This window comes from Nerophis ophidion, linkage group LG03 (assembly GCF_033978795.1).
Source record: "Nerophis ophidion isolate RoL-2023_Sa linkage group LG03, RoL_Noph_v1.0, whole genome shotgun sequence".
In the NCBI taxonomy this organism is placed as follows: Eukaryota; Metazoa; Chordata; class Actinopteri; order Syngnathiformes; family Syngnathidae; genus Nerophis; species Nerophis ophidion.
In genome coordinates this window covers 25,658,241-25,681,409 of record NC_084613.1, presented here as the reverse complement: position 1 = coordinate 25,681,409, position 23,169 = coordinate 25,658,241, and the positions used below count along the sequence as shown (strand labels likewise).

The following is a 23,169-nucleotide window of genomic DNA, read 5'->3' as shown; positions in this document are numbered from 1 at the left end:
ATATGTAAAAAAAACACACACACGTATATATGTGTGTATGTACGTATATATATATATATATATAAATATATATATATATATATATACGTACATATATATATATATATATACGTACATATATATATATATATATATATATATATATATATATATATATATATATATATATATATATAACTGTGAGAGACAGCCTGTGAAAAAAAGACTTCAGGAATTCACAATGTAGGACTTTTAAAGAATTTATTTGTAAATTATGGTGAAAAATAAGTATTAGGTCAGTTCAAACAAGGAAGATCTCTGGCTCTCACAGACCTGTAACTTCTTCTTTAATAAGCTCTTCTGTCCTCCACTCATTACCTGTATTAATGGAACGTGTTTGAACTTTTTATCTGTAAAAAAGACACCTTTGCACAGCCTCAAACAGTCAGACTCCAAACTCCACTATGGCCAAGACCAAAGAGCTGTCGAAGGACACCAGGAAAAGAATTGTAGACCTGCACCAGACCAGTGAATCTACAATAGGCAAGCAACTTGGTGTGAAAAAATCAATTGTGGGAGCAATTATCAGAAAATGGAAGACATACAAAACCACTGATAATCTCCCTTGATCTGGGGCTCCACGCAAGATCTCATTTCGTTGGGTCAAAATGATCATGAGAACGGTGAGCAAAAATCCCAGAACCACACGGGGGGACCTGGTGAATGACCTGCAGAGAGCTGGGACCAAAGTAAGAAAGGTTACCATCAGTAACACACTACGCGACATCCAATAAAATCCTGCAGTGCCAGACGTGCCCCCCTTCTTAAGCCAGTGCATGTCCAGGGCCGTCTAAAGTTTGCCAAGAGAGCATATGGATGATACAGCAGAGGATTGGGAGAATGTCATTTGGTCAGATGAAACCAAAATATAACTTTTTGGTATAAACTCAACTCGTCCTGTTTGGAGGAATCAAATCAAATCAAATCAACTTTATTTATAAAGCACATTTAAAATTTACCACAGGGGTAGCCAAAGTGCTGTACAATGGGCAGGTTAAAAGATGATACGAGAACCGAGCAAACAACACAACACAAACAGAACATCACAAAAAAACATAAAAACAGGTTCACAGCAGGTGTAAAACGGGTGACATTGCAGGATGGATATCACTCAGTGTTAAAAGCAAAGGAATAAAAGTATTTTTTTAAGAGAGATTTAAAAACAGGAAGAGTGGAGGCTTCTCTAACACTCAGAGCTTGGGAGCAGCAGTGGCGAAAGCTCTGTCACCGCTAAGCTTCAGCCAGTGATACCATTATCCTCTAAGATGGGCAACAACTGACTTTAGACAACCTTCTCTAATATTTTGGAAATGTATGGAAGATTAGAGATAGGTCTAAGGTTAGAGAGGAGAGAGGGGTCGAGGCTTGTTTTTTTAAGTAGAGGTCGTACCACTGCATGTTTAAATTCTACTGGAACTTTTCCAGAAGAGAGTCTACTAGTGATAATGTTAAGGACACTTGATCCAATAGTAGCAAATACTTCCTTAAACAGGCGAGGTGGGAGGGCATCTGCAGGAGAACCAGAGGGCTTCATATGACTATGTGTGTCATTTAAAAAAGAAAAGGACACCGGCTCAAACTGATGGAAAACAGAAGAGAAATGCAGAGGAACAGAAGGGCTGTATGAAGGCTGGGATAAACTGGCTCTAGGTGACACAATTTTGTCAGGGAAAAAATGGAGACAGTTGTCACAGAATTCAAAAGAAGCATCAAAACCAACAGATATGGGAGCATCAATGACAATGTTAATAGTTTTAAACAGAATTCTGGGGTTGTTACAGTTAGAAGATATAATCTGAGATAGATATACATTCATCTCTGCTTTTACAGTCATCAGAAAGGAAAGCAGGCTTTCATTAAAAATGGCAAAGGACACATGCAGCCTGTCCTTTTTCCATTTTCTCCCTGCTCTCCTACATTCACGCCTGGCTGCACGAGTGACGTCATTCAACCAGGGCTGAGGCGTGGCTTTAGAACGGCGGCACTTGAAAAGAGCTATCGTGTCCAGTGTTTGTAAACAAATAGAGTTGAACCCAGAAACCAACTCTTCGGTATTCAGACATACAGAGGCTGCAGAATTATCATCACAGAGAGTTGAAAAAATTGAGGAGAACAGAGCAGGAGACAACAAATTAAACATGCGAGAGCGTTGAGGCGGAGCGCACAATTTAACCGGACACTGAGTGGGAATATCAAACAGGATCGGCATATGATCAGAAAACACAGCGTTGCAAATGTCCAAATTAAAAACACACAAACCATAGGAGAGCACTAAATCGAGTGTATGCCCGCGTTTGTGTGTGGAACCACACACAGACTGTACAAAGTTAAAAGAGTCAATGACATTCAGGAAGCTCCTGGATAAAGGTTCGTCTGGGCAGCAGGTGTGAATATTAAAATCACCGACAATTAGGACACGATCATATTTGTGGAGGATTTCGGGCAGGAATTCAGAAAAGTCATTTATAAAGTCTTTGTGGTACTTGGGTGGTCGATATACGACGGCACACAGGACGACATCAGAAAGACCCAGTTCAAACATGCATAATTCGAAGCTTGAAAAGGAGGATTGAAGGCGGATCTAACGGCATTTAAAGTCATTTTTATAAACAACTGCTAATCCTCCTCCTTTTTGGCCGGACGACCGCGGAGAATTAAAATAAGAGCACTCCGGTGATGAAAGTTCATTAAGAGGAGCGGACTCACCGGCTCTCAGCCATGTCTCCGTCACACAGAGGAAGTCCAGTCCGCGAGAGACGAATAAATCCTTCAGGAGGAAGAATACTGAGTTGCATCCCAAGAACACCATACTTACTGTGAAGCATGGGGTTGGAAACATCATGCTTTGGGGATGTTTTTCTGCTAAGGGGGACAGGACGACTGATCCGTGATAAGGAAAGAATGAATGGGGCCATGTATCGTGAGATTTTGAGCCAAAACATCCTTCCATCAGTGAGAGCTTTGAAGATGAAACGTGGCTGGGTCTTCCAGCATGACAATGATCCCAAACACACCGCCTGGGCAACGAAGTAGTGGCTCCGTTAGAAGCATTTGAAAGTCCTGGAGTGGCCTAGCCAGTCTCCAGACTTCAACACCATAGAAAATCTGTGGAGGGAGTTGAAAATCCGTGTTGCTCGGCGACTGCCCCAAAACATCAATGCTCTCGAGAAGATCTGCATAGAGGAATGGGCCAAAATACTAGCTACTGTGTGTGCAAACCTGGTAAAGACCTACAGTGATCGCTTGACCTCTGTTATTGCCAACAAAGGTAATATTACAAAGTATTGAGTTTAATTTTTTTATTGACCAAATACTTATTTTCCACCATCATTTCCAAATAAATTCTTTAAAATTCCTACAATGTGAATTCCTGGATTTTTTTTTCACATTCTGTCTCTCACAGTTGAAGTGTACCTATGATGAAAAATTACAGACCTCTGTCATCATTTTAAGTGGGAGAACTTGCACAATCGGTGGCTGACTAAATACTTTTTTGCCCCACTGTATATATATATATATATATATATATATATATATAGATATATATACAGTGTGTATATATCTATATATATATATATATATATATATATATATGTGTATATATATATATATATATATATATATATATATATATATATATATACACACACACACTGGTGACGATGGCAGAGGACTGTTGACAAACTAGTGAGCATCCTGGATGATGCCAGTCACCCTCTGCATAGCGTTATCAGTAGCCAGAGGAGCCTGTTCAGTGCTAGACTGCGTCATCCCAAGTGCAGGACTAATAGACTCAAAAACTCCTTTGTCCCACACACCATTAGACTGTACAACTCCTCTCCGGGGGCGGGGGGCGGGGAGTACAAGGATGACAGGGGATGCAAAACAATAACAGTGCAATACGTTTTTATAACATGGTCACTACTGCCTACTTTCTCTTGTCATATTCTTATTCCCATTGTTGCTTTTTATTTTTTATTCTTATTGTAATATTTCTCTATTTTGTTTTCATTTAAACCCCCCTTATTTACTTTTTTTAAATTGATCTCAACTCTGTACATTGCTGCTGGAATTTTAATTTTCCTGAAGGAACTCTCCTGAAGGAATCAATAAAGTACTATCTATCTATCTATCTATATATATATATATATATATATAGATATATATATATAGATATATATATATATATATATCTATCTATATATATATATATATATATTTACACACACATATATATGCGCCGCAAATGGACACCTCTGCACTAAACTTTTTTTCTCTGAAAAATGTTTGCAGTGTCATTCTAACCCCAAAAAAGATATAATACTAGCAATAACTACAGTCCTAATCAATCCAACATGTTGGTATAGCTCTATTGCTGAGGGAAAATGGCCTGGTGGAGCAGGAGGTCTCACAGCAGGGAGTAATCAATTTTCAAGGTCATGATCCACACTTCTAAGCTATAAATCTCAATACGACATAAGCCATTTGATTTGTATGCATAGGATGTAATAACTCGTGTTGCCTGGCAACACCACTGAGAAGACAGCATCAACAAATTAAATAAAATGAATATGCTTTTTTTCTATTTTATGGTCACAGCTGAGCTGTTGCGGTCCAAGTGGCACGGTAATGGACACTGCCAAAGAAACCTGTCCTCGAGGAGAGCTGCTTGAGGAGCTGATTACCAAGGTATGATCAGAACTGTGTGTTTCAAATCATGAGATCCACAGTGAAAAGATAGAAAACTTGCATAGTATGCTTTAACACTGCGAGAGATTGGCATAATTACATGTCAAAACACATAATAATGGTGTAAGTTGTTCACCACACACATTCCATTAGCCTTCTCGCCACGGTTTCTATGGCAACAGTGGCTTTACTGGAACGTGTATTCCACCTGTTTGTGTCCCGTGTGTCAGCATTGGCTGGAAAAAAGCTGAAATAAATGTTTTTGTGTGTGCCGCAGAGCTGCCCCGACGCCATTGATGAGGTGTTTAACTCTAAGCTGCACATCATAGGAGGAGTGGGCATCACTATCGGGATCGTTATGGTAATGCTTCACGGATTGTTGGTGTAACTCAAATGGGGAGGTACGCAACTCATTCGATATCTCTTGCAGGTGTTTGGGATGATCTTTAGCATGCTCCTGTGCTGCGCCATCAGGAGGTCTCGGGAGGTGGTGTGACACCCGCTAAGTACGCATCATGGAGGCCTCATTAATGTTGCATGATGTCATTCCTAAAGTCACATGGCTCCCCACTGCCAATAGAATCACTGCTTGCTTGTTCAAGAGGGTCTGTGTAGTTGTCAGGCCCAGCTATAGAATGGTGCCACCTATGCCTCAGTGAGAATGTGAGCTAGAAATGTATCGCTTTAAAGAGAACTTGCTCTTTTTGGGAATTTTGCTTATTGTTCACAACCATTAGACAAAAACACACATTTTTCTTTTAATGCTAGCAAAAGTCAGCTAACAACAGCCATAATGTGGTTTCAATTTATTCCGCCTATAAAGCGCTGTAAAAAAAACTTCCATCATTGTTTTATATACACACTGTAAGTATAAATGTAATTTCTAATACCTTGTAATATTTATGTATTTTGATTATTTTAAGCATACAATAGCAGCATACTAAGCATCATGTAGCAGTATTGCTAAGTACTGAACAACATTTACAAACTTTGAGCATGATAAAACTATCACTTACTGAACAATGTCTGCTCTCACTGGGATGCACACTGATGTGACTTTTATAGACTCCCGTTTGAATGAAGAATTCATCGTAATCCTCAAAAAGGGATTAAAAAAAAAAGTGCCGCGAATAAGCGTCATTTCCTGTCTTTCTCGCCATCTCCGGGTATAAGGTGACCGTCCAATGCAGACCAACTTCTTGGTTTGCATTGGAGAGAATGAAGAGGCATGATTTGTAATGCAGAATTAACTTTCACTAACTCACCTAAGCTAGTTTGCAGTCCGTGATCACGGTGCTGCTAAAAATAGTTTGTTTGTATTAGGGCTTATAATAACAATATGGCTTAACATTCAGGTCACGAGATGTAAATGGAATATTGTTGGCGGTTTTTAGACATTTTTTAAAAGGGCTTTATGGTTAAAAAAGTGTTCCTCCATTAGCTCCATTGTTAGCCACATTGTACTGGCAGGATTTTGGGACTCAAAATGCATAAAAAAGAAAAACCTGTGTTATTGTCTTACATAAGGATTTTGAATGATAGGCAAAATTCCACAAAAAAAGTGCATTCCCCCTTTAAAGGTCATTTGAATGAATCTAGTGCTTGCGTAATGCAAATGATCTTTACAAAAGATCATCTTGTTGTGTATTGATCACATGCTGTTGTTCATGTTGGGCCACCCTATTGGCAAGAGGAGTTAAGTACCACAGCCAAAAAAACACCTCTTCAAAAAAAGCCAAATACATGATTGAATTGATTTTTAGCCAATGGAACACTAAATTGGTAATATTTTTGTAATGTAGAATTTAATAAGAGGCATCCCAGCTCATTTCTGACATGCGGTCAACTTTTTTTAAATGCCTTCATGTTTTTTCACTTGTTATTATTGTTTTTCCTGTCAAATATATATATATATACATATATATATATGTATTACACTGTTCTTGGATGTATTACACATTACATTTGGATGTGATTTTAAGTATTTTCAAACATCATTTTACACATCTTTGGTTCATTTATACAATACACTCACGCACGTGTGCACACACACACACACACACACACACACACACACACCATTTCTAGAGCCAAATAAATCAAAATGGATTTAGTTGTTGTTCTGATCTGACTTGTTCCGAGTACTGCATTACATTTCATGAGGAACGATCTTGGAGGCGGCGCCATATTTGTTTTATGGGTGGACCGTATGTGTGTAACTCATGTTTGATTTAAAGCACAAGACGCAGCTATGGGCCGTTTTTGTACTTGTTGATGACGCGACTTGATAAAAAAAAACTCCCTGTGATGACTGGATCTAGTGTGTGTCTGATTAAGCAAAGGGGAAGCATGCAGTGATTTGGTTGTTGACAGCCGGGTCCTGGCCCACTTCTCTTTCTGGCCTTTGCCCTCAGACTCTCACTACAGATAACGCTGATTATAAAGAGGAATGCTTAAATTAATGACAATGTGTTGTTCTCTATTTGTTTTGTGCCGGTTACGGAGAAAAGAGGCAAGAAAAATGAGATAAGGAAGAGAAGTGTTGAAAAAACCACAAGACATAATGAGAACTTTAGAGAGAAGACGGGCCAAAATAAACACTACCAAAACAAAAGGAAGTTCACATTCTGTACAGTAGATTAATGAGTTGCTTGACATTTGAATATAATTTTCCTTTGAAAGGTCAACACAGCATGTATAACTACCCAGTATACAAATATATTTAAAAAAAAAAGACAGCAGACGATATTCAGGTAAAAGTATATTCAAGCAAAAGATATGGAGCAGCTGGGAAGTGCACTGGAAGCATAGGGAAAGCTATGCAGGAACAGAATTAAACAGAACACAAGCACACGAAACAAACTATGAAGTACAATGATCCAGCACTGAAAGAGGGAAACTAGGTATATCTAAATAGGACAAAAAAAATGAAAAGGTGTGCAGAGAGTGAAGATGCTTCAAAACAGAGACCAAACCGAAAAACTGACAAAAACAACTGATTCTAAGCACAGGCAAATAACATAGTTCAAACATTTTATGGATCATGATAAATTTAAGCATTTTCAAAGTATTAAAATTGTTAAATTAACTAAAAATATCAAACCAATCAGAGCATAATATACAGTGTTGTAGGCACTGATTGGCTTAGCTTTAAACAGCATTACTATATTGAAATAAATGAGCATAAAGTACATGGGTGTTTTTTCATGTCTTGAGGGATCGCATAATGTAAAAAAATTTCGAAGGTTGTAGAAAGGTTTTATTTTGTGGCTATAAAAAAAAAATTGATTTATAAGAAATAATTCCTACTTTGCTGTATTCATTTACGACGACGGTCAGGCCCCAAACAGCCATAAACGAGGAATTACTGTAAAAGAATAATAGTCCGTCAGAAGAGTCTTCAGAAATGCTTTTTGCTTTTCCTTTCACAAACACAAGTCTAGTTCTGGTAAAACTGCCCCCAAAAAACTAATACAATAACAACACTATTGAGGCTCTACCTCCCTCCTACATAACATGGCATTAAAGAGACAGTAGCGCTAAATGTTGCTCGCTGCATTTCCGAGAAAAAACACTGATGAAAATAGAACTGGAAAATAACCCAAAACAGAATGATCTGATGTCAGCTGACAAGAAGACGCCTCAGGAAAATGTCAAGTGAGAAGTTGGCTAGAATGCTTAGAGCAGGGGCCCTCACTTTTTCTGCAGGTGAGCTACTTTTCAATTGACCAAGTCGAGGAGATCTACCTCATTCCTATTTATAATTTATATTTATTTATGAAAGAGACATTTTTGTTTACAAGTTAATGGTGTTTAATGATAATACAAGCATGTTTAACACACATAGATTCCTTTCTTTCATGAAGACAAGAATATAAGTTGGTGTATTTGATTCTGATGACTTGCATTGATTGGAATTAGACAGTAGTGCTGATAACGTCCGCATTTTCAAATGGAGGAAAAAAGAAAGTCCTCCTTTCTGTCCAATACCACATGAAAGTGGTTGGATTTGGCATCTCATTTGTCCAACTTGCATACTCGTTTTTAAACACTTTGTTATGAGAGTAGCATATGTGTGTGGCCCTTTAATGTCTGGCAGCAGGTGAGTGACGTCAGTGAGAGTGCGGGTGGGCAAGCAAGTGAGAAAGCGGTCGCTGAGGGCGGGGGAGAAATACATTGGCATCAAAGTCCGTAGCTTGCTAGCTTGTGCACGCTAGCTTTCTGAGACTCTTATTTTGTTAGCACAGGCAGGATGAAACAGGTCTTTTATGGTGAAGACAGGAACTGTGCAGTCGGTCTTTAGAGTTTTGACAGTAGGTACGGAGTCTCTAGAAATAAAATGTTTCTCTGCGTCCGCCCTGTTAGTGATTTTTTTCTTAAATATGAGCTTGCAGCAGCCAGCGTCATCTCACAAGATCCTCGGGTGCCGAGAATGTCCAACAACTGACGAAAGTGAAGTCTTGGTATGATTGATGATTGCTCATTTTTATGTATATTTTTTAATACCTGGCTTGAGATCGACTGACACACCCTCCGATATCGACCAGTCGATCGCGATCGACGTAATGGGCACCCCTGGCTTACAGAGTGGATTTATTCCCAAAATTATTTTTAAAAATGGACAGTCTTTGACACATAGTAAGTTAAACACTACATCAGTGTTTCTTAACCACTGGGCTCTGTTTTAAGATTGTTGGGTATATCCGTTTCTCAGCTGTGTTCGGTATGGGCTGCAGCAATACTCAGCTGTAATACACTTTTCCACCACTTGTGGCAGTAATGACAATTTCAAACAGAAGAAGCCCGGAGCTAAAGTCAGAGAAGTTTCTTCAGTACAAACATAATGACTACAGTGGTGAAAATGTATTTTCATTTGCACTTAAATTTTATTGACGGTTTAGTCGCAAAACATATTATTAATTCAGTTTATTTATTTTAGCACAACATAATTGTATGTAAATGTATTTATTGTCATTTTTTAATGGGGAATTTCTTAGGCAGTGTAATTGGTTTGTACTTATTTTGCAAATCAGCCTTAACTAAGCCTAAGGTTTATGTGTTAAATGAATAATCATCCTTGTGATTAACACATGGTTTCATTTCACCTGACAAGGTTGTAAACCGTAAGGTTAGATATAATTATTTAATATGCTTAAAATCAAGAGTAAGATTACTAATTTAGTGTTAATATTTGAGTGGGCCCTGTGCACCCTCTGATGTCAAAAAGGCTAAGAACCCCTGATATACATGTGTTTGTCACACATTAGCTACTATATTGTTAATATTTAGTAGTGTCATAATTTATGGAGAAAAAACACATTAAAACATGTTACCACTAATGGACGCCTGCAATTCTCTGCTGTTTTGCTACTACTAGGAGAAAATCTATAAAAGCCATTTAAATAAATGTACTCTGTGATGAACAAAGATGTAATGTGAAGTGAAGGTTGTTATATTTATATAGCGCTTTTTTCTACTGGCTCAAGTGCTTTACATTGAGAAACCCATTATAGCTACATTTACACCACACTGGGAGCAAGGTGGGTGAAGTGTCTTGCCAAGGACAGAAAGAATAGTGACTAAAATGGCAAATGCTGAATTCTATCCAGGAACACTCAAGTTTCTGGATGGCCGCTCTACTTTTTAAGGCATGTTGTCCCCAAAGATAAAATGGTTAACTGTATAAAGTGCAAAATATTCAAATTGTTACCTGAGTAAACACTTTCCAGTCCTTAGTCTTCATCGTCTGAGGAATACGTGGGTTTGGATGGTTTGGGATTTAAGTGAGAACGTACATGCAGCACAGTGTCCACTCGGAGAAGACTTTGGACACACTGCAGTACAGCCATAATTAGATAGTATTTACAGGAGACAGATTCAAGACCGGATAACGTTTTAAAATTGATTGACGATGAAGAATACATACTTGGCTCTTCTTGTACTTTGCCAAACTCTGGCTTGCAAAAAAGTCCCTCCAGGTGGGAATCCTCCAATTTCTTTAAGACTTGTGTATGAACCAGCAGGAAACGTCTTGGATTGTCCGAGTAAATATGACGAGGAAGACACAATAAAGCCTCTGCCAAAATCTGGCATACAATGGGGACACCCGTATCAGTGGGATTAGAAAGGGTGTGGGTTCGGCCATGTTGTAAGAGGGCGTGATGTAAGAGAAACTCAAAAGTTCCTCCAGTAGGTATGACGCAGCCTGACAAAACAGAGGATGGAGATGGTCCCGGTTGCACAGATATTCTTGTAGCTGCATCCAAAGGCTCCCACGTTGTACACAGCATGCGGATAACATCCTGAATTGCACCTGCGTATTGATCTGTTTGCCCTACTGCCAGGCCGCAAATCACAACGCTACTTGGTTGGACCATCTTGTCATTAGACTCCGGGAAAGCCACATGAACATACCTGTGGGAAAAAAAAAATTCTTATTAAACAACCAAGATCAGGACAACACTGTTATTATATTTTTAGAAAATGTTTTCAAACCTATGTGCTCCTAGAAGTATTGGTCGGCAAAATGTTAAAGAAGCAACGTGCTCAGGCTGAATCCCCTGGCAGTCTGAGACAGGTGTGGTCCCACTCAGGTGTATAAAGAGAGCCAGTTCATCTTCACTGATACACTCCACGACACACATCTCTGCTTGTGTAGCTAAAGCCAGGACTGCGTCAGACTGTTTCACTGAAGACAGAAGAACAGACACTCCAAAAGTCTGAAGGTTTGCAAACATACACTCCAGTGAGCTTTCAGCCCAGGAGCTAAAGCACAAAATACTCCTGTCATGATCCTCCATCGTTTGTTTCCCGAGCTCCAGCACATCTTCTGTGTACACCAACTTTGGTTGCAGGGGTATGGTAAAAATAACCGCTTTAACCGGAATATGGGAAATGTTACTGTGGGGTGTTGCAAAGTCCCTGTGGATGACTTGTCCCTCAACCAAGCGAGAACAACTGACAGGAAAGCCTAACACAGCCGTATGCAATGCAGGGAAGTTGTCGTTCAGAAACTCTAATGATAAAAAAGTCAAACATCTCCAGTTGGTGAGCAGTTTGCGAATGAGTTCACCCATTAGGTCACAGTGGCTACAACCCAAGCGCGTACGGAAAAAAGATACGAGCAACTTTTGAACGTTGTCACAGTCGGTCAGAGCGTTGGCAGATAAATCATTGGCCAAAAGACAGAATCCATGAGGGGCCACTACAACAGTGATGAGATCCTCCAGTTTCTCCAATGCGAATCCCAGCATTTGGTCAGCCAAGCGTGTTGCAGTGGCAGACTCTGCTGCTGCTCTAGACTTATAATTGTGTGATACATTTGGCTCTTTAGAGGCTGCGATATGTATGGCTCGTAATAATGATGCCACCAGAAGCATAAAGGATTTTGAACCATCCCCCGTTTTCCCGCTGTGTTTGCGTATACACTCCACCACCGCCCTGCAATGAAATAGGCATTACATAATCACACACAAGACAATAGGAACATTTATGAAAGATCATGCCTGTGTTACCTAGCTAGTGGGTGCTCCAGTCGAAGTGCTGTGAGAATACGTGTGCCGCTGCGGCTCAACATTGCTTGTCCAGTGTCTCGGGTGAAGAGCACCTGTCCTCCCTCAGGGCCGAAGCTGCGTAGGACGACGGCTTCCAGCGCGCACACGGTTTGCAGGACATGGTTCAGGTGAAGACGCTGCACTTGTTGCATCACTGTACACTTGGCTCAGGAGGTAGAGCAGGTCATCCAGTAACTGGAGCATTGGCCATTCAAACCTCGCTCTTTCCATCTATCTAAGTCACTCTTCCTTTGTGTCCTTGGGAAAGTTGCTTTAACAACCCTGCCTTCAATGTCGCCTTTACTGGTAGAGAAATGTGTGGTCAGAGAGGCTTTTGGCACGCATCTGTGGCCACCTTTTCCTCAGGGCGGATGTGGTTATGGATGTAGCTTTTCACCACAAGTGTCTTGCTGTGGAGTGAAAACAATAAGTGTAAAGCACTCTCAGTATCTAGAAATTGAAAAGCCAATCCATTTGTATTATTATTACTATCATAACACTGGAAAGGAAAAGCCCTACCGGCCATTCATTGTTCAAAACACAAATGTACTGAACGGTTGTCTTTTATACATACTGCATGTAGGGTTGCCGATCGATCCTTAAAAACGGAATCCTGTCTTGTTTTTAAAGACAAAAGTATGCGTTTCGAATAGCGCTATAAGAGATGCACTTTGTTCTGTATTTTTATTCCGGGAGAATAAAAATTAGTCCGTAAAATTTCAATGAATTTCATTAAATACAGCTTTGACTAAAGTATGCTGCAGGCCGAGGTTTAACCAATCAATGCCAGCGTGTCCGATTACTGCCCTGTCAAACCCATTGCAATTAGACTTTTCTGGCATTTGTTTGTCTTGCCTTAGCTGCTGATTTGCCAAGCTTCTGGCAATCAGGCTACATTTTTTTCCAAAATAGACGCAAATTGGGAAATTCGCAGATCACTTTTTTTCTGAGTTACATGATGTGGTTTTCACACCTGGAGGTACGTGCTAACTTTTTTAGAAGTGTCTTGTTGTTGTTGTTAAAATAATGATATCTTGTCCCCAAAACACTAATTGTGTATTTACATTGTTAAACATTGACATAGTTTGTTTAGCTTTATGTTAGTGACACTACACTTCATGATAGTGACACTACAGGGGTCTCCAACAGTTAGCTGGTGATAGGGTAACTCACCAAATGGTCGAATTATATTTTCTGCAACTTAATAGGTTTATAAGTGTTACATTTAGACATTATGCTTCTATTCAATGGCAAATGTTTGCAATATAGCATAAAGACGATGGCCACAGGTGATTTAATTTACTTGTAGCCATTGCTAGTCATATAATCTCACCTCTCCTTTCTTTTGGTTGAAATAGTTCTCACACAAATAAAAGTTGGAGACCCCTTCACTATCATAATGATCCACACTAAATGTATACTGTTAGACAAGAGGGATGTATGTTTAAGAATGTTTATTTTGTTTCTCTTAGGTTAAACCAGGGGTAGGGAACCTATGGCTCTAGAGCCAGATGTGGCTCTTTTGACGTCAGTTAATTTTGTTATTTTGCACAAAAACATTGATTATCAAAAAATGATTTTCCCATGTTTTTTTCCATCCATCCATCCATCCATTTTTTACCGCTTGTCCCGTTAGGGGTCGCTGGAGCCTATCTCAGCTGCACTCGGGCGGTTGCGCATCTAATTGTGTCTGACAATATGTGTGTGTGGATTACCATGGTCCTAAAAAGATCCAAACATCAAAGCAAATGGACTCTTCTGAAAGTGTCCAGTTATTCTTGTAGAAATTAGACACGCACTACATGTAAACTTTACTGAACAAACTGCGCATGCTCCACACATACATACACAACTACGGATGGCCATAAGAGACATTCACTACATCAGTGGTGCTCAACCTTTTTTCAGTGATGTACCCCATGTGAACATGTTTTTAATTCATTTACCCCCTAATGAGAGCAAAGCATTTTGGGTTCAAAAAAAGAGAAAGAAGTAAAATACAGCACTATGTCATTAGTTTCTGATTTATTAAATTGTATAACAGTGCAAAATATGGCTCATTTGTAGTGGTCTTTCCTGAACTATTTGGAAAAAAAGATATAAAAATAACTAAAAGCTTGTTGAAAAATAAACAAGTGATTCAATTATAAATAAAGATTTCTACACATAGAAGTAATCATCACCGTAAAGTGCCCTCTTTGGGGATTGTAATAGAGATCCATCTGGATCCATGAACTTAATTCTAAACATTTCTTCACAAAAAAAGAAATCCTTAAAATCAATATTTATGGAACATGTCCACAAAAAATCGAGCTGTCAACACTATATATTGCATTGTTGGAATTCTTTTTACAGTTTATGAACTTACAATTATATTTTGTTGAAGTATTATCCAATAAATATATATTTAAAGTTAAAGTACCAATGATTGTCTGTCACACACACACTAGGTGTGGTGAAATTTGTCCTATGCATTTGACCCATCCCCTTGTTTACCCCCTGGGAGGTGAGGGGAGCAGTGGGCAACAGCTGTGCCGCGCCCAGGAATCATTTGTGGTGATTTAACCCCCAATTCAAACCCTTGATGCTGAGTGCCAAGCAGGGAGGTGATGGGTCCCATTTTTGTAGTCTTTGGTATGACTCCAGCGGGGTTTGAACTCACAACCTACCGATCTCAGGGCGGACACTCTTAACCAGTAGGCCACTGAGTAGGTTTATAAAGGATTTTTGAATTGTTGCTATTTTTAGAATATTTTCTTAAAATCTCACGTAACCCTTGGCATACCGTCAAGTACCCCCAGGGGTACGCATACCCCCATTTGAGAACCACTGCAGTGCATCTCCCCCTTCCTTAATGTACAACAAGGAATGAACAATCATTTTAATGTACTGTATTTCCTTGAATTGCCGCCAGACGCTAATTAATTTAAAACCTCTTCTCACTCCGAAGAGGCAACGTGGGTCACCCCTCCAATGGGCTCACCACCCATAGCAGGGGCCATAGAGGTCGGGTGCATTGTGAGCTGGGCGACAGCCGAAGGCAGGGCACTTGGCGGTCCGATCCTCGGCTACAGAAGCTAGCTCTTGGGACATGGAACGTCACGTCACTGGGGGGGAAAGAGCCTGAGCTAGTGCGCGAAGTCGAGAAATTCCGGCTGGATATAGTCGGACTCACTTCGACGCACAGCGAGGGCTCTGGAACCACTTCTCTCGAGAGGGATTGGACCCTCTTCCACTCTGGCGTTGCCGGCAGTGAGAGGCGACGGGCTGGGGTGGCAATTCTTGTTTCCCCCCGACTCAAAGCCTGTACGTTGGAGTTTAACCCGGTGGACGAAAGGGTAGCCTCCCTCCGCCTTCGGGTGGGGGGACGGGTCCTGACTGTTGTTTGTGCTTATGCACCAAACAGCAGTTCAGAGTACCCACCCTTTTTGGGAACGCTCGAGGGAGTACTGGAAAGTGCTCCCCCGGGTGATTCCCTTGTCCTACTGGGAGACTTCAACGCTCACGTTGGCAACGACAGTGAAACCTGGAGAGGCGTGATTGGGAAGAATGGCCGCCCGGATCTGAACCCGAGTGGTGTTTTGTTATTGGACTTTTGTGCTCGTCACAGTTTGTCCATAACGAACACCATGTTCAAACATAAGGGTGTCCATATGTGCACTTGGCACCAGGACACCCTAGGCCGCAGTTCCATGATCGACTTTGTAGTTGTGTCATCGGATTTGCGGCCTCATGTTATGGACACTCGGGTGAAGAGAGGGGCGGAGCTTTCTACCGATCACCACCTGGTGGTGAGTTGGCTGCGATGGTGGGGGAGGATGCCGGACAGACCTGGGAGGCCCAAACGCATTGTGAGGGTCTGCTGGGAACGTCTGGCAGAGTCTCCTGTCAGACAAAGTTTCAATTCCCACCTCCGGAAGAACTTTGAACATGTCACGAGGGAGGTGCTGGACATTGAGTCCGAGTGGACCATGTTCCGCACCTCTATTGTCGAGGCGGCAGATCGGAGCTGTGGCCGCAAGGTAGTTGGTGCCTGTCGGGGCGGCAATCCTAAAACCCCCTGGTGGACACCAGCGGTGAGGGATGCCGTCAAGCTGAAGAAGGAGTCCTATCGGGTCCTTTTGACTCATAGGACTCCGGAGGCAGTGGACAGGTACCGACAGGCCAAGCGGTGTGCAGCTTCAGCGGTCGCGGAGGCAAAAACTCGGACATGGGAAGAGTTCGGGGAAGCTATGGAAAACGACTTCCGGACGGCTTCGAAGCGATTCTGGACCACCGTCCGCCGCCTCAGGAAGGGGAAGCAGTGCACTATCAACACCGTGTATGGTGCGGATGGTGTTCTGCTGACCTCGACTGCGGATGTTGTGGACAGGTGGAAGGAATACTTCGAAGACCTCCTCAATCCCACCAACACGTCTTCCTATGAGGAAGCAGTGCCTGGGGAATCTGTAGTGGACTCTCCTATTTCTGGGGCTGAGGTCGCTGAGGTAGTTAAAAAGCTCCTCGGTGGCAAGGCCCCAGGGGTGGACGAGACCCGCCCGGAGTTCCTTAAGGCTCTGGATGCTGTGGGGCTGTCTTGGTTGACAAGACTTTGCAGCATCGCGTGGACATCGGGGGCGGTACCTCTGGATTGGCAGACCGGGGTGGTGGTTCCTCTCTTCAAAAAGGGGGACCGGAGGGTGTGTTCCAACTATCGTGGGATCACACTCCTCAGCCTTCCCGGTAAGGTTTATTCAGGTGTACTGGAGAGGAGGCTACGTCGGATAGTCGAACCTCGGATTCAGGAGGAACAGTGTGGTTTTCGTCCTGGTCGTGGAACTGTGGACCAGCTCTATACTCTCGGCAGGGTTCTTGAGGGTGCATGGGAGTTTGCCCAACCAGTCTACATGTGCTTTGTGGACTTGGAGAAGGCATTCGACCGTGTCCCTCGGGAAGTCCTGTGGGGAGTGCTCAGAGAGTATGGGGTATCGGACTGTCTTATTGTGGCGGTCCGTTCCCTGTACGATCAGTGCCAGAGCTTGGTCCGCATTGCCGGCAGTAAGTCGAACACATTTCCAGTGAGGGTTGGACTCCGCCAAGGCTGTCCTTTGTCACCGATTCTGTTCATAACTTTTATGGACAGAATTTCTAGGCGCAGTCAAGGCGTTGAGGGGTTCCGGTTTGGTAACCGCAGGATTAGGTCTCTGCTTTTTGCAGATGATGTGGTCCTGATGGCTTCATCTGACCGGGGTCTTCAGCTCTCGCTGGATCGGTTCGCAGCCGAGTGTGAAGCGACCGGAATGAGAATCAGCACCTCCAAGTCCGAGTCCATGGTTCTCGCCCGGAAAAGGGTGGAGTGCCATCTCCGGGTTGGGGAGGAGACCCTGCCCCAAGTGGAGGAGTTCAAGTACCTAGGAGTCTTGTTCACGAGTGAGGGAAGAGTGGATCGTGAGATCAACAGGCGGATCGGTGCGGCGTCTTCAGTAATGCGGACGTTGTACCGGTCCGTTGTGGTGAAGAAGGAGCTGAGCCGGAAGGCAAAGCTCTCAATTTACCGGTCGATCTACGTTCCCATCCTCACCTATGGTCATGAGCTTTGGGTCATGACCGAAAGGATAAGATCACGGGTACAAGCGGCCGAAATGAGTTTCCTCCGCCGTGTGGCGGGGCTCTCCCTTAGAGATAGGGTGAGAAGCTCTGCCATCCGGGAGGAACTCAAAGTAAAGCCGCTGCTCCTTCACATCGAGAGGAGCCAGATGAGGTGGTTCGGGCATCTGGTCAGGATGCCACCCGAACGCCTCCCTAGGGAGGTGTTTAGGGCACGTCCAACCGGTAGGAGGCCACGGGGAAGACCCAGGACACGTTGGGAAGACTATGTCTCCCAGCTGGCCTGGGAACGCCTCGGGATCCCCCGGGAAGAGCTAGACGAAGTGGCTGGGGAGAGGGAAGTCTGGGTTTCCCTGCTTAGGCTGTTGCCCCCGCGACCCGACCTCGGATAAGCGGAAGATGATGGATGGATGGATGGACTCCTGCGCTTACCAAAGGCATGCGCTAAAAGTAAGCATGCGCTAATTATTTTAAAACCTCTTCTCACTCCGGCACTTACCAAAGGCATGCAGTAAAATTTTTACTGTGATGTAAGCTTGGACCTTAAATAATACTGAATAGCTCTTAATCTTCTTCGCTGTATGCGATTTCAAATTACTGGTGTTGAAATCAGCCTCTTCCCTTTTGAAAATGATGAAAGGGGAAGTGTCACTCGTGATGTCACAAGTTTGACCAGGCGGTAATACTAAGCATGCGCTAATTATTTTGGGAAGCGAGTTTGACCCGGCAGTAATTCAAGGCAGGCGCAAACTATATGCCCTGCGGCAATTCAAGGAAATACGCCCGATCTCGGAAGCTAAGCAGGGTCGGGCCTGTTTAGTACTTGGATGGGAGACCGCCTGGGAATACCAGGTGCTGTAAGCTTTGGGCTTCACGGTGGCAGAGGGGTTAGTGCGTCTGCCTCACAATACGAAGGTCCTGCAGTCCTGGGTTCAAATCCAGGCTTGGGATCTTTCTGTGTGGAGTTTGCATGTTCTCCCCGTGAATGCGTGGGTTCCCTCCGGGTACTCCCACTTCCAAAGACATGCACCTGGGGATAGGTTGATTGGCAACACTAAATTGGCCCTACTGTGTGAATGTGAGTGTGAATGTTGTCTGTCTATCTGTGTTGGACCTGCGATGAGGTGGCGACTTGTCCATGGTGTACCCCGCCTTCTGCCCGATTGTAGCTGAGATAGGCGCCAGCGACCCCGAAAGGGAATAAGCGGTAGAAAATGGATGGATAAATAAGCATCACTTTTTATAATGAATCAACCTAACACCCTATAAAGGCATTATGTATGAGTATTGCATAACAAATTCATTACCATCCTCATCCCTCCCTAAGAAAGAAAAAACATAACGAAAAACAACAACAACAACAAAAACAGTGTTGCCAACTTTACTGAACCAACTGCGCATGCTCCGAACATACATACGAACTCCGAATGCCCATAAGGGACATCCACTACAGTTTCCATTCAGCCTTTGCGGCTAGTATACAACTCATTTCACACAAATATAAGCGAGGCTCCAGCACCCACCGCGACCCCGAAAGGGACAAGCGGTATAAAATAGATGGATGGCTTGGTAAAATAAAAAAAAAAACGGTAGATTATCCCTAGAAGTTGGCTATCCTACACATATGCAGATAATGAGCATATCACTAAAACGCAGCAATGTTTTTAAAAGTTATACTAATAGAACAATATAGCAACTGTATTCATAAACGATTCAAACAAGCACATTTCAGCAAAAAGTCGCCCATGAGACTAGATAAGAGCAAAGTAAAAGCTGTTAGCATCTGCTAGCATTGCCATTGCTACATTGACTGAAACGGGGATTCTCGCTAGCTACTCTATGGTCCTGTCAGGGCACAACAAGAGACGCTTTCTATCGGTCTAAAAGACACATGCAGGGACGCTTATTCTACGCAGGAAAACATAAAAGAAAACTCACCGTGATGCACTCGAAAGCTTCCCTCTGTATCCTGGAGACGGGGCTTCTTTGCTTGTCGTGGCGCGTGCGCAGAGACTCTACCGCTATCTAGTGTCTGGCGGTATGAGTTGTCATTCAATTCTATTTTAAATATGTCAGGCACTTGGCTGTGGGAATATAACGTACATTTTTTGTGATTTCTATTTATCCATCCATCCATCCATTTTCTGCCGCTTATTCCCGTTCGGGGTCGCGGGGGGCGCTGGCGCCTATCTCAGCTACAATCGGGCGGAAGGCGGGGTACACCCTGGACAAGTCGCCACCTCATCGCAGGGCCAACACAGATAGACAGACAACATTCACACTCACATTCACACACTAGGGCCAATTTTAGTGTTGCCAATCAACCTATCCCCAGGTGCATGTCTAATGTAATATAATACTAAAATAAAACATTGACATTTTCTTTATAGGACTATCAAAATGTAAATTACTAAAATGTTGGCATTGATCATATACACATAGATTAATCATGCAATTTGTTCTGACCGTACAAACTATTTACCGGCTTAACCCAAAGCCCCTTAAAGGGGAACATTATCACCAGACCTATGTAAGCGTCAACATATACCTTGATGTTGCAGAAAAAATACCTTATATTTTTTTTTACCGATTTCCAAACTCTAAATGGGTGAATTTTGGCAAATTAAATGCCTTTCTATTATTCGCTCTCGGGGTAGCCAATCCACCATTTTCTCAAACACATTACAAACATCGAGTCTAATCAGCTCTGTTATTTTCCGTTTTTTCGACTGTTTTACGTACCTTGGAGACCTCATGCCCCGTCGGTGTGTTGTCGGAGGGTGTAACAACACGATCAGGGACGGATTCAAGTTGACTTACGTGGAGTGTGCATCAATTAGCACGGCATATTAATCGATGCTAACATGCTATTTAGGCTTGCTGTATATAGATATTGCATCGTTATGCCTCATTTGTAGCTATATTTGCATCCAGCCTTTCCCTCCACCCACATTTAATGCCAAACAAACACTTACCAATCGACGGATTTAAATTGCTCCAGTGTCAAAAGATCCGAAAGTCCCTCGTCTGCACATTTTACCGGCGATGCTACAACAGACATGGCACAGAGATGTATGGATACCCTGCGACACTCAAAGCAGATGCATTTCCAACAATAAAGTCAACAAAATCACAAAGGTAAGTTCTGTTGATGTTATTGACTTATGTGTTGATCAGACATATGCGGTCCTCTCCAAGGTTTCTCATAGTCATCATTGTCGACGTCCCACTAGGGTGAGTTTTTCCTTGCCCTTTTGTGGGCTCTACCGAGGATGTTGTTGTGGTTTGTGCAGCCCTTTGAGACACTTGTGATTTAAGGCTATATAAATAAACATTGATTGCATTGGTTGATTAGAATTTCGTTCCACTGATGCTATAAAGTTTATGAAATCAAACATTTGACAAAATACGACTCACATTTCATTTGTGGGTATAACGAAAAAAATCAGTAAATTATTTTGAACACTAGAAAAAAGATACACTGGTCCTTCTCTTATTAATGAATTAAACAAAAACAACTCACTCCAATATACTGAAGGTATACAACCGCGGCATACTTAATTTGATTAAAAAGTGAAAACAATAAGCTTTTCGTTTATGAAAGCAAATTTTAAAAAATGCAAATAAATAAAATGTTTCTCTTGTTTGACCTGTCCATTGCAGCAAGAGATGACGCTTAAGGGCTGTGACATACATTTTGATCGACAATATATTAAAATGTTTGATTTTCTTATGACAAAATCCCAGAACTCTCCATAATAACAACTGTTAAATTACAAGTTTATGAGTTTTAACATCAAATATCTTGTCTTTGTAGTGCATTCAATTGAATGTGGGTTGAAAAGGATTTGCAAATCATTGTATTCCGTTTATATTTACATCTAACACAATTTCCCAACTCATATGGAAACAGGGTTTGTATGTGTGTATATATTTATATATATATATATATATATATATATATATATATATATATATATATATATATATATATATATATATATATTCCGAGCGCGATGATGTCACCTTATTGATGGGAAAATGCATTTTTAGACAATATGATTTACCTGAGCGGCTAGGAAACACGCAGGGTAACAAGCGGTAGAAAATGGATTAGAAAGGACAGATTTTTAAAAAATGTAAAAAATAAAAAAATACAATTAAAAATATAAATATATCTTGGGACTTACTGGGGGCCGGATTTTGGACACTAGTGGGCCGGATCCAGCCCGAGGGCCATAGTTTTGGGGCCCCTTAAATTAAGTAGCCATCATTTGTTGACATCTTGTTTCAAAGTCAAAGGGAGCCACGGCGGTGGCATGAAAGAGATCCATGCGGTTCCAGATCCGCGGGTTGTAGACCCCTGCCCTAACCGTTATAGATGTCAGTGATCAGGTCAATACATACGAAAATCAGTGAGCTTGCTGGCACATTTCTCTCCAAAATACAGTCTGAAAGAACTTTAGATAAAACTGTTCAAGTAAAATGTTTAAAAACGCTTCTGGATGACACTTTGACAATTAAATGGCATTTGTGTAAAAATATTGGCGTCTTTACTTAAGCATATTTTAATTATGCAAGCAAGTAATCACTTATGATTAATCATGATTAATCCAAATGCCAAAATGTGATTAAATTGATTAAAAAATATGACACTTATCGTTTTTATTTCTAACTTGCTAGCCTAAAGCGCTTGAGTCTTATTTAGAACAAATTCAATTACTCTGCTACGACGACAGGTAAGAATGTTCTAGGGCCAGATTTTAGTCCCAATGAACATTACAGTCGGGCTTCACGGTGGAAGAGGGGTTAGTGCGTCTGCCTCACAATACAAAGGTCCTGAGTAGTCAGGGTTCAATCCCAGGCTCGGGATCTTTCTGTGGGGAGTTTGCATGTTTTCCCCGTGAATGCGTGGGTTCCCTCTGGGTACTCCGGCTTCCTCCCACTTCCAAAGACATGCACCTGGGGATAGGTTGATTGGCAACACTAAATTGGCCGTAGTGTGTGAATGTGAGTGTGAATGTTGTCTGTCTATCTGTGTTGGCGCTGCGATGAGGTGGCGACTTGTCCAGGGTGTACCCGCCTTCCGCCAGATTGTAGCTGAGATAGGCACCAGCGCCCCCCGCAACCCCAAAGGGAATAAGCGGTAGGAAATGGATGGGAATGATTGCAATTTTTTTTTTTGCTTTACCTTGCAACTTTCAAAAACAATCGCTCAAGGTGTCCCTTTGATAACAGATTCAGAAGGCCACGGATGTGCTTTACGAAGCCTCAATGACATTGACCTTTGTCAAAAATGATG

The 23,169-nt window shown here is 42.0% G+C and overlaps 2 protein-coding genes across 8 annotated transcripts in view; one reads left to right on the top strand and one right to left on the bottom strand.

Annotated features, from left to right (window-relative positions):
- cd9a (CD9 molecule a) overlaps window positions 1–7,190 on the top strand; it is a 36,701-nt gene extending 29,511 nt beyond the window's left edge. For both annotated transcript variants that reach the window (XM_061894764.1, XM_061894765.1), the window contains exons 6-8: window positions 4,639–4,728; window positions 5,006–5,089; window positions 5,159–7,190. In XM_061894764.1, the coding sequence (XP_061750748.1) occupies window positions 4,639–4,728; window positions 5,006–5,089; window positions 5,159–5,224 (240 nt within the window). In that variant the 3' untranslated portion in view covers window positions 5,225–7,190. The remainder of the gene's footprint in view (window positions 1–4,638; window positions 4,729–5,005; window positions 5,090–5,158) is intronic.
- bbs10 (Bardet-Biedl syndrome 10) lies at window positions 245–19,894 on the bottom strand. 6 transcript variants are annotated; one of them, XM_061894762.1, is made up of 6 exons: window positions 19,806–19,894; window positions 12,243–12,691; window positions 11,224–12,168; window positions 10,655–11,142; window positions 10,439–10,562; window positions 245–717 (listed from the first exon to the last, which is right to left on the bottom strand). In XM_061894762.1, the coding sequence occupies exons 2-5, from the start codon at window positions 12,431–12,433 to the stop codon at window positions 10,468–10,470; spliced, it is 1,719 nt and encodes a 572-aa protein (XP_061750746.1). In that variant the 5' UTR covers window positions 12,434–12,691; window positions 19,806–19,894; the 3' UTR covers window positions 245–717; window positions 10,439–10,467. The 6 variants fall into 6 exon arrangements, with proteins under 6 accessions (XP_061750746.1, XP_061750742.1, XP_061750747.1 ...); XM_061894763.1 differs by lacking the exon at window positions 245–717 and adding an exon at window positions 6,140–8,095; XM_061894758.1 differs by having other exon boundaries at window positions 246–717; window positions 10,439–11,142.
- Between the last annotated feature and the right edge of the window lie 3,275 nt (window positions 19,895–23,169).

What these genes read in the sequence shown, in the direction of transcription:
- bbs10 (XM_061894758.1), bottom strand. Translation starts at nt 12,433, where the DNA reads ATGCAACAAGTGCAGCGTCTTCACCTGAACCATGTCCTGCAAACCGTG. An exon ending in CTGGAGCACCCACTAGCTAG is followed by an intron (nt 12,169 to 12,242) that starts GTAACACAGGCA and finishes ATTTCATTGCAG; the next exon opens with GGCGGTGGTGGAGTGTATAC. An exon ending in ATACTTCTAGGAGCACATAG is followed by an intron (nt 11,143 to 11,223) that starts GTTTGAAAACAT and finishes TTTTTCCCACAG; the next exon opens with GTATGTTCATGTGGCTTTCC.